Below are 11,183 nucleotides of genomic sequence, written 5' to 3'. Positions count from 1 at the left end.
TTTTTATATCAGGTCCATATAGATGTTCCATGTATGTAGATGAGTATGAAGCACAACTTTCAGAAAAAGATAAATATAGCATACATTACAAAATTCTTATTTTGCCAAATGTAATATTATAAGGTCAAAAATCAAGTAAGCTACAGGATGTTAATATAAAAAAAAAATTAATTAAAAAAAAATACCTTAGTAAGCAATTAGCCTCATCTTTTCAAGAAATTTCTTAGCAAAACGAAAAATGCTTACAATTTATTTTGATATATTTTGAACTTAAAAAAAACATTTAAATTATTTTTCTTTAAATTTTACGTAAATTCGTCTTATTATCTAATTCACTCCTTTTTAAATGAATAATGTTATTCCTTCGCTCCATCTAAAAAAAATCTGAAAAAGTGTCAGTACACAACAAAGATGGCGACTGATCGTCGAAGTGGAGGAATTGAACGTGTTCTGTCGAAGTGTCAATCTTGTGTGGAAGCTGGAAACTACTATGAAGCACATCAGATGTATAGAACATTGTATTTCAGGCATGTTTATTTAATTTTCGATGTTTAATCTCGAAAGGATTCCTCAAAAGTGATGATTTCTTGGCAATTCATTGTGAAACAGCTTTCTCAGAAATCATAGTCCTTTAACATAATCTCTCGAAGGATCAATCGAAAGTTGATTTTTGCAAAGAATTTTAAATTTGAAGTTTTAACAAAGATAAAAATAGAAAATAATTTATTAAATCAGGAGTTCATTTTTATTTCAACTCTGTAAGTGTAACAATCTTGCCAAATGGCAATGTGCATCTCTAATCAGTTCCTTCCTCAGTACAATCACAGGGGCATCTTATCCACTCTGTTCTCTACTTCACATATAACAAGAATAGATATGGGTTACCCCATATCTAAAGATATTCGACTGTTAGATTTAATATGTTTAACAGTGTTTATAATGACGTTAATAAAAAAAAACTGCACTGTCGAATTATGGAACTGTTGTAAATATCGTGATTCCATAGCATTACGGTCACCCAGTCTCCTAACAAACAGTATACACATAGGCCTACATGTACCTGTAGCCTTGGTCTACACACGTGCAATGGAGCTGTCACACGCATCCAGCGAGCTCGGAGAAACACGTTTTGTTTTGCCGAGAAGTTACGGTGTCAGACAAAACTTTTCTTTTCTTAATTAGATCATATAAATACCAATTCTGATTAATAAAAATTATACAATCCCTGTTGAACTTTATATAGTTTGTTCTAACATATTTGCATCTGCAACAACTTGTGTTTAAAATGGCCGGGTTGGGAAAATCAGGACTGGGTCGGAAAATTCTAAACTGAAAACATGGAAAACCTTTTTTGTTTTGAAAATAACTGAAATATACTAATATATTTGTCGCAGAAATTACTTACATTATTCAAGTTCTATATACAATGTATAATGGTATGCTGAACTTCAACACGAACCCGAATCTCCAACCCATGCAGTTCTCGTTTTGCCACACATACCCTACAGTTTACAAAGTGTACACACGAGCAGGCCAGGGATTGAAAATTCCGTCATTTAATAATACACACACAGAATGATAAATTTTTTCTTTAAGAACAAATTGTATGATAATTAACGGACTATAAACATGTACTTAATACAATTGTTGATATAGTATTATCAATTCATTGGTGAAAAGATATGAATCGAAGAATGACCTAATTATTCTCTGTTATCAAACACGTAAAAAAAAAGGCTGAGGAGGGAGCGAGCGTAGGAATATTGATATTTTTTATTTGCATTTCGGGGGGAAAGTGACTTTCTAATGATATTTTGACGTTATTTTTGATTTCTTTAACGTATGACATACACAACTTTACTCTTATCATGAACAATAATGTTGTATCTACTTATCATGATGGAATTATTTTGGTCGGACCAATATGTGTGAGCTGCCGCTGAATACAGTTATATATCTTGCAAAGATAGTATGCATTGATCGAATATATAGAAAATACACAAGGATTTTTATATGTGAAGTAGAGAACAGAGTGGATAAGATGCCCCTGTGGTACAATGTATTGATACCATAAATAGTTGTGATCAGACTCAATACTTGCTTTCATAATTAAGTAAACTATCTAACAATGGAGATTTAAAAAATATAGTTGTAAGGACCAGATGGATTTTAGAAAATTTATCAAATCACTTTGTAGCTGCAGAAATGTAGCTCTCTGCTTGAGAAAATTCAGACAGATAAAGCAGAGAGCTATGAATCCATGCATTGTAAAAACTTTCGATTCACGCCGCCAATTTTTTGTCACTCACCCATATGGAAGGTTACGGGCATAATAATACACTTTTTTAGCTCACCTGAGCTGAAGGCTCAAGTGAGCTTTTCTGATCAAAATTTGTCCGTCAACTGTCATTGTTGTTGTTGTCGTAAACTTTTCACATTTTCATCTTCTTCTCAAGATCCGCTGGGCCAATTTTAACCAAACTTGCCACAAAGTATCGTTGGGTGAAGGGGATTCAAGTTTGTACAAATGAAGGGCCAAGCCCTTTTCCACGGGGAGATAATGATGAATTAATGAAAAATTAATGGCATCTTTTAAAAATCTTCCACTCCAGAACCATTGGGCCAGGAAAGATGGAACTCATATGTAGTTTAGATTCAAGTTTGTTCAAATCATGACCCCCAGGGGTAGGGCAGGGCCACAATGGCTGATCAAAGTTTTACACAGGAATATATAGGAAAAAAATCTTTAAAAATCTTTTTCTCCAAAACCATTGGGCCAACAAAGATGAAACTAATGTGGAAGCAACCTCAGGTAGTGAAGATTCAAGTTTGTTAAAATCATGACACCCGGGAGTAGGGCGGAGCCACAATAGCCGATTAAAATCATTTTAAAATCATCTTCTCAAGATCAGCAAAGCTATGATTGGTGATATTAATATGGAAAGTTTATAACATCCTGTGGCCATAATGGGCAACCAAATCTTTACATAGAAATATATAGGAAAAAGCTTTGAAACTCTTCTTCTGAAGAATGGCAAAATTATACATGTATGTTTTGTTGATATAGTGACAATTTCAAGTAAAAAAAATTCAAATCCCTTCTACCCAATCTAGTAAACTTTTCATTATACTGAGCTGATTTGTGTTTTTTAACTAGCCCATGTGCTCAGGTGAGCGATGTGGCCCATGGGCCTCATGTTTTACAATGTGACTTTCCAGGCAAACACAGAGTCACACAGCTCAACTTTTAACCAACTCTTAACTTCAGACTGCAAGAGACTGTCAGACACAGTCTAGACTGTGACGTCACATGATGTCATAAGAAAACATTTTTAGCTCACCTCAACGAAGTTGGGGGAGCTTATGTAATACCCTCGGCGTCGGCGTCGGTGTCGGCGTCGGCGTCGGTGTCGGCGTCGGCGTCCCAGGTTAAGGTTAAGTTTTTTGGAGCAGTTTTCTTTTTAAGTACTTTTATGTCCTATATTGATTAGACATGCATGGAAGATGGTTCTACTGTGTTTCATTGTACCATTCAAAGTTTCAGATGCTGCAGTTTCAGCAAAGGAATGACCAGGTTAATGTTTTTGGAGCAGGTTAACATTTTTGGTGCAGTTTTTGGTGTAGATATCATTTCCAAGTTGCTTTAAGCCCTATGTTGACCAAACTTGCATGGATGATTTATCTAAGGATGCATACTACCGGGCTTGCTTCGGATGCTGAATCTGACCTACATTTTCTGGTTGAGTGAACAGGTTAAAGTTTTTGGTGCAGGTTTCATTTCCAAGTAACTATAAGTCCTATGTTGACCAAACTAGCATGGATGATACATCTAAGGATGGATACTACCGGGCTTGCTTCGGATGCTGAATCTGACCTACATTTTCCAGTTGAGTGAACAGGTTAAAGTTTTTGGTGCAGGTTTCATTTGCAAGTAACTTTAAGCCCTATGTTGACCAAACTTGCATGCATGATACATCTAAGGATGAATATTACCGGGCTTGCTTCGGATGCTGCATCTGACCTACATTTTCCAGTTGAATGAACAGGTTAAAGTTTTTGGTGCAGGTTTCATTTGCAAGTAACTTTAAGCCCTATGTTGACCAAACTTGCATGGATGATACATCTAAGGATGACACTACTGGGCTTGCTTCGGATGCTGAATCTGACCTACATTTTCTGGTTGAGTGAACAGGTTAAAGTTTTTGGTGCAGGTTTCATTTCCAAGTAACTATAAGTCCTATGTTGACCAATCTTGCATGGATGATACATCTAAGGATGCATACTACCAGGCTTGCTTCAGATGCTGAATCTGACCTACTTTTTGTGGATGACTGAAAATGTTAGTTTTTAATACATGTTTCATTTCCAATTAACTATGAGCCCTATAATGAGCAAACTTGCATGGACGATACATCTTAGGATGCACACTAATGGACTTGCTTCGGATGCTGAATTTGACATACATTTTTCAGATAATAGACCAGGTAAAAGTTATGGTTGCAGGTCTATTACCAAAAACCTATAAGGCTCATATAACATAGTATAAACCGAACTTGCACAAATGTTGCATCAAGAGATGAAAATCTCAAATTTGCTTCAGATGCTGGATTTTGATTACATTTTCATTAAGAAGAACTAGTTTAAATTTTTTTATGTAGGTCTATTTCAAAGTATCAGATCAAAATTGCTTAAATATTTTCATTTTTGGAATGTACACTTTTTTTTTGGTTAATTGTGTGACTTTGCCTTACTTAAAGACAACATTCGTTGAGGTGAGCTCTGTAATCTCTGATTACCTATGTTTATTCCTGTAAAAAAATTCTACTTATCCCTATCAATTAAGAAATTAATAAATTTAAATAATTATGTTGCACCCAATGATCCAAAATCACTAGAGCTGCAATGAACGTTAAAGAATGATACAACTTAACTATAGACTCATTCAATATGTCATTAGACCTATTTAAGATACAACTTGTTAACAAATTACAGAGTCTTTCATGCCATAAGAACTGAAGATACCAATTGCCAAAGAACTATTTAACAATTTTTTGAACTTGTATAATTTTTTTTTTTTTTGGCTTAAATCATAATCTGTCAATATGAAGCTTATGTGACTTTTTAACTTTACATTTTGAATTGTCACATACGTAAACTTTCATACCTACCGTATGTTTTATTTGGCATTTGTTATTTTAGATATAAAGGACAAAAAAAGTACAAAGAAGCTGCAAGCCTACTATATCACGGGGCTTTAACACTGATGAAACATGACCAGGTATATTTATTTTTCCTAATTTTAATACATCAGGCTTTTTATATTGGGAATATATATATTTTTAAAAAATTTTATAAATCTCTTCTAAAGAACAGCAAGGGAATTATTAGTCACATTTACAGTACATGTATATTATATGGAAGGATCCTTAGGTAGTGCAAATTTTTTTTTTTCAAATCATGATCCCAGGGAGGGTCTGAGCTGCTTCAATAGGTAGTCAGAATTCCATAGAGAAATATATATATAAAGGGAAAAGTCTTCAAAAACAGCAAAGGCATGATTAGTCATACATGCATTGATATGGAAGCATCCTCTGGTAATATGAGTTCAAGTTTGTCCTAATAGTAGCCCTTGGGAATAAAATTAGCCACAATAGGAGATGAAACTACTACACAGTCCTGGAATAAACTTTGAGGAACAAGAACAACAAAGCCACAATGGGTTATTTAAACACAGAAGTATCCTCAAACTACCATTTTCTCTCTTATTCAACCGTCTTTGACCTTGAAGACACAAAAACACAAATTCACTTTGTCAGAAACTCACACTTTACCAGCATACAGAACATGAACAAGACCCCCCCCCCCTTTCCATACTGGCCACAATATGCAGCAAAAAGAAAAAAGAAAATATATGGCTAAACCAGAAATCAAACCTAGGACCCCTGGGGCCTGTTTTACAAAGAACTTACAATTAAGACCAAAAACTTAAGTGGTTGTAAAAATTTGTAAAAGTAACGATGCTGTTCAAAGTTTGCTAGCTTAAAAATATCCTGTAAAATTCTTCTTAAAAATATTAAAACGATTTTTGAATCATTGTAAAAAACAAAGTATGAGCAGAATTAAATGTTGGTCTTAGTCATAAGTTCTTTTATAAACCCCTTCTCTAAACTACAGATGTACAAAGACCAATATCCAGGTCCATATAGCTCAAACTACTGTAGTTTATATTACATAGCTACTATTGTCACAGATTTATCAGTCTTTTTTTAATCATTATTGCGTCTTTCTATTTTCAGACATCCAGTTTTACAGATTTGTCCTTTTTACTGATAGAGCTCCTCAATCAGTCAGAAACTCCTGTATCAGAGGACATGATAGGTATTCACATTTCTCATAAAGCTTTGTTATACCCCACGCAACTAGTTGCGGGAGGTATAATGTTTTTGACCCGTCCGTCAGTCAGTCAGTCAGTCCTCTTTTTTTGTCAGCGCAACTCCTCATAAACCGCTGCACAGAATTTCGTCAAACTTTGCAGATATTTAGGACACAATGTGTAAATGTGCATATTACCAGGAAATTCCGATTCCATTATTTTTTCCAGGAATTTCCAAACTTTTTAACTTAGGCATTTGGCCATACCTTGAATATAGAGATGAACAGTTTGTCAGCGCAACTCCTCATAAACCGCTGCACAGAATTTGTTTTGCAGGTATTTAGGACACAATGTGAAGATGTGCATATTACCAGGAAATTCCGATTCCATTATTTTTTCCGAGAATTTCCGCACTTTTTAACTTAGGCATTTGGCCATACCTTGAATATAGAGATGAACAGTTTGTCAGCACAACTCCTCATAAACTGCTGCACAGAATTTGTTTTGCAGATATTTAGGACACAATGTGTAGATGTGCATATTACCAGGAAATTCCGATTCCTTTATTTTTTCCGGGACAACCTGCACTAAAAACTTAGGTTTTTGGCCATACCTTGAATATAGAGATGAACAGTTGTCAGCGCTACTCCTCATTAACCACTGCACAGAATTTTGTCAACTTTTGCAGGCATTTAGGACACAATATGTAGATGTGCATCAGGAAATTCCAATTCCTTTTATTTTTCCGGGAATTTCCACACTTTCCAACTTAGACTTTTTTGCCATATTTTGAATATAGAGATGAACAGTTTGTCAGCACCACTCCTCTTAAACTGTTGTACATAGTTTTGTCAACCTATGCAGATATTTAGGACATATTCCATTATTTTATCCCAAAGAGTTTTGCCTATTATTCAAGAAAATTTCTCACCCCCCCCCCCCCCCCCCAACCACTTCAAATTAATGTTTGGATTTGTATATTGCCCAGAAATTTGGATTCCAGTATTTTGCGAGAAACTTAATTCCACATTTAAATGTCCTCATGTGCAAGACATTTTGATGTGAAGATTTTTTTTTTTGCAATTATTGCCCTTTTTGATCTATACTATGTATTTAAAGTGCGCTGTGCCTTTCATTATGTGTTTCACCGTCAAGTTTTAGGGGAGCGTGGGGTATGTGAGCTAGCTCACTTTTTCTTTCATTTTGGATGAAGTTAATGTTGAAAAATTTATAATTACTAAACTTTTGTTTTTCAGAAAAAATAGTAACCTTGTTCAGAGGAATGGATCCGCATAGTGAAGAGAGGCAGAATTTTGTGGTGGCCGCTGTGCGATGGACCATGAAGGTCAACTCACAACACAAGCGGGGTCATCCTGATCTCCATCAGAAGCTTGGACTGTCCTTCTGGGATGGTCAGTTTGTACTCATATTTACTTGCAATAATACATCCCAACACTAACATATAACAGTATTACTGGGTATATCTTGAAACATTTAACACTTAACAGAGACTCAGTTAAGTCTGAAGAAAACATCTTTCCTAAGTAAAGTTAGTAATGTGTCTAAATCTCCTCACTATCAACTAACTCAGAATCAGATGTAAAGAAGGTTTCTATTGGCATCACTTTCATTGCAGTAAGATATTTGATCTAAACACCCCCTCCCAAAAAGAAATACATGTATATTTAATACTGTGCATTTTCTTTCTTTGTAGAAAAGAATTATGTTCAAGCAAGGTATCATCTCATACATTCACATGATGGAAAGAATTGTGCCCTTATGTTAATAGAGTGCCATATAAAAGGTGGTTACCCAAGTGAAGTAGACTTGTTCATAGCACAGGCAGTTCTGCAGTAAGTTTTACTTTTCTTTGACAACCTATCATTAACAATACAAAATATATTAAATTTGATAAGGCATGTGTTTCAAAAAAATATTAAATATATAAAGATACGTAACATATGCTCTAAAATTGTTAAACTTTTACAACTGAAATGGTTCTTAAAAAGAATACTAATTACATGTATTTTTCTTTTAAAATTACGGAAAACTTGCAAAGCCCAAAGTCTACTTCTACAATGAACAAATCTTATTTTTGTTTGGGAAATTTAAAACGGAATTTAATTGGAATTTGTGATTTTATATTTTGTAATTTTGATATTTAACATTAAACATTTTTCTCATGTATTTCATATAAAGTTTAAGACAATCCATATTGTTATTGAATGTATTTTACTGTATTTCAGATATTTATGTTTGAAAAACAAAGACACAGCACAGGTTGCCTTTGTTAAATACACAGAAGATCACCCTGAAGTACAGAGTGGTCCCCCTTATGTTCACCCTCTCCTTAACTTTCTATGGTTCTTACTGCTAGCTGTAGAAGGGTAAGTACATGTATTTCTGAATACTACCGTATATACCCTGCTGAGTGCTCCCTACTTTAAGTGACCCTCCTCTTGAACTTTTTTAAATCCACTAACTTAAGGCATAACAAATTTGTATGTTAATAATATCCTCTGAGTTTACCATATGCCCTATAATGTTCTAAAGAGAAACAATCCAATATTAACTTCTTAGAAGGCATCTTTATAACATTGAACCAACATAACAAATTCATTAAAATATTTGTAGGCAGCCAGTGCAATGTTGTATCATCATGTAATATTTCTTGGTTTATTTTGGAATATTTTTTTTGTTACAGGGGAAGAGTTGCTGTGTTCTCTATTTTATGTGAAAAATATCAAGTATCAATAAACAGAGATCCCTCATATAGAGAGGTTTGTAGCTATCACCTTAATATGACCTTGGCTGGTATTGTCTTTATATCCAGACAGAAATAGTAGATTAAATCTGTAGTTCTTATGCAAAAGATACAGAATTATAATCCAGTGGGAAAATGTGGTGACTGTTTCTCACTACTGTTTAATTTTGTTTCAGTATCTAGACCAAATAGGACAGCTATTTTTTGGATTACCACCTCCTCCTAAACAGTCTCAGGGCCTCTTTGGTAAGAAATACAACTTGACAGTTTTCTTTTGGAGAATTTAGGAAGGTGTCAGTTTGCTTCTTTTGCTTTCTGAAAATGAGTTTAACTTTGTGGTACTCACTCATTTAATGTCACTTCTTAGTGAAAGTTCAGTGTCGTTCAAACTTTGCCACTTTGATCTAAGTTGGGACTTATAAAGGATCTTAACATATCCCATAGAAATAAATACCGTAAATCTGGAAATTTTTGCTGTAGATAAATTTTTAGCGAATTTGCGAGTTCACTGCATTTGCAAAAATATTTTTCTTAAAAATAAAATACCAGTAAGAAAATGTAAACAAAGCAGTGGTCATTCACAAAATTTTGAAACATAAAGATTAATCAACACCATTTTGACCCAAATTTGCAGAGTAAAATCGACGTAAAAATTTCCAGATTTACGGTAAGAATATTCTTAAGAGCAATTTTTTTAAAAATTATGGCTCATATAGTTATGCAAAAACGTTTACAGTTGTAAACTATTACACCAAAAGCTTTCCATCTATATTTTGTATTGAGGACTCAGATTCACTTTTTACTTTTATTTTCTAAACAGGAAATATACTACAAAGCATTATGGGAGATGATGCTGATGATGACTCTCTGCAGCAATCGACGTCGGCTGGCCCCGCCCATCAGTCCACTACCAGCCAAAGTACTTCTTTATCCCCAGTGGAGCTGGATTAAAGAAACTCAGACTTTCTACCAGATTCTCGGTTATTTAGAAGCAATGTGTATTACATTTGAATATTTATTTTTAAAAAAAATATTTATTTGAAAAAGAAATATTGGCAATTACCATTGGTCTCTAGATAAAGTAATTTGTATGGATTCAAATTTATACCAAGAAACAAACAACACAGCTTTTGTATATGATGAGTTTAAAAAGAGTTTTTCAATATTTTAAGGTAAAAATTGACTGTATTTAAAATATCAGTTGGATAAAGGAACAATTACATCAATATGTTTAGAGTTATCTTTCTTTGATTATTGTAAATATCATTTGAGGCAGGGTCATCAGAGCATTTCTTGTCCATATTGCCTGGTTATATCAGATATTAAGGACGGATGATTCAATTTTATTTTTCAAAAATGAAAAATATAGCAACTAAAGCTATGTTTTATACATGTAGGAAAAATGAATAAATTTTGCTACATAGATGTTAAAATTATTTTTCATTCAGATTTTCACAATGATAAAAAGGTGATAAAAATTTATAATGACTTACAAGGATGAAAAATAATTGTCACACATAAATGTTTACAATTTTTTCAATAATTATATCCCCAAAGTCTTTTATTTGGTATTTAAATTCAAAATTTAAAAAAATATATATGTTAGGTCACACAAAAAATTGTCCTCCCTGTTGATCATTGTCCTGATACAGTTTGCAAATCACCTTCTGAAAAATTAAATTTTTATCGTCTTTTTTTATCAGTACTGGATTGAAATCATGCACTATTGTTGATTTTATATTGGAAAACTAGAGAAATATCAGAAAAAATTTAAATAAACTGAATTTTAAAATAAAAATATAACCTGTTTTGAAGAGTTATTCTTTAAATATGCATATTAATATAAAAATACATATTATATTCATTTAATTTCTTAATTTTGAAAAGATGATTATGACTAACCTGGCTTCTACTAATAGAGAAAAAAATCAATGATGTGAATTACTCTCATTATCAAATATATCACAGTTTATATGTTGTTTTATATGCAGATAAAGAAAATAAAGATAAACATAACATATAAATGGTTGTTTAGATTAATTATCA

At 33.2% G+C, this 11,183-nt stretch overlaps 1 protein-coding gene across 1 annotated transcript; it reads left to right on the top strand.

Annotated features, from left to right (window-relative positions):
• Positions 1-378: 378 nt before the first annotated feature.
• Positions 379-10,157, top strand: LOC134265630 (Golgi to ER traffic protein 4 homolog). The gene is made up of 9 exons (XM_062747860.1): positions 379-527; positions 5,200-5,278; positions 6,297-6,378; positions 7,630-7,785; positions 8,088-8,226; positions 8,620-8,760; positions 9,078-9,153; positions 9,314-9,383; positions 9,958-10,157. Exons 1-9 carry the CDS (start codon positions 412-414, stop codon positions 10,086-10,088), a joined length of 990 nt encoding a protein of 329 aa, XP_062603844.1. The 5' UTR covers positions 379-411; the 3' UTR covers positions 10,089-10,157.
• The last annotated feature ends 1,026 nt before the right edge of the window (positions 10,158-11,183 follow it).

The sequence above is a fragment of the Saccostrea cucullata genome, unplaced genomic scaffold (genome assembly GCF_032062105.1).
Source record: "Saccostrea cucullata isolate Sc308-1 unplaced genomic scaffold, CSIRO_AGI_Scuc_v1 ctg157, whole genome shotgun sequence".
Taxonomy (NCBI): domain Eukaryota; kingdom Metazoa; phylum Mollusca; class Bivalvia; order Ostreida; family Ostreidae; genus Saccostrea; species Saccostrea cuccullata.
The sequence above is the reverse complement of the archived record's forward strand: the minus strand, read 5'-3'. Positions and strand labels throughout refer to the sequence as shown.

Bases quoted from the DNA above. Each gene is read 5' to 3' on its own strand.
- LOC134265630 (XM_062747860.1), top strand. From the start codon at position 412: ATGGCGACTGATCGTCGAAGTGGAGGAATTGAACGTGTTCTGTCGAAG. The intron at 528-5,199 runs GCATGTTTATTT...TTGTTATTTTAG, and splicing joins TATAGAACATTGTATTTCAG to ATATAAAGGACAAAAAAAGT. The intron at 5,279-6,296 runs GTATATTTATTT...TTCTATTTTCAG, and splicing joins CACTGATGAAACATGACCAG to ACATCCAGTTTTACAGATTT.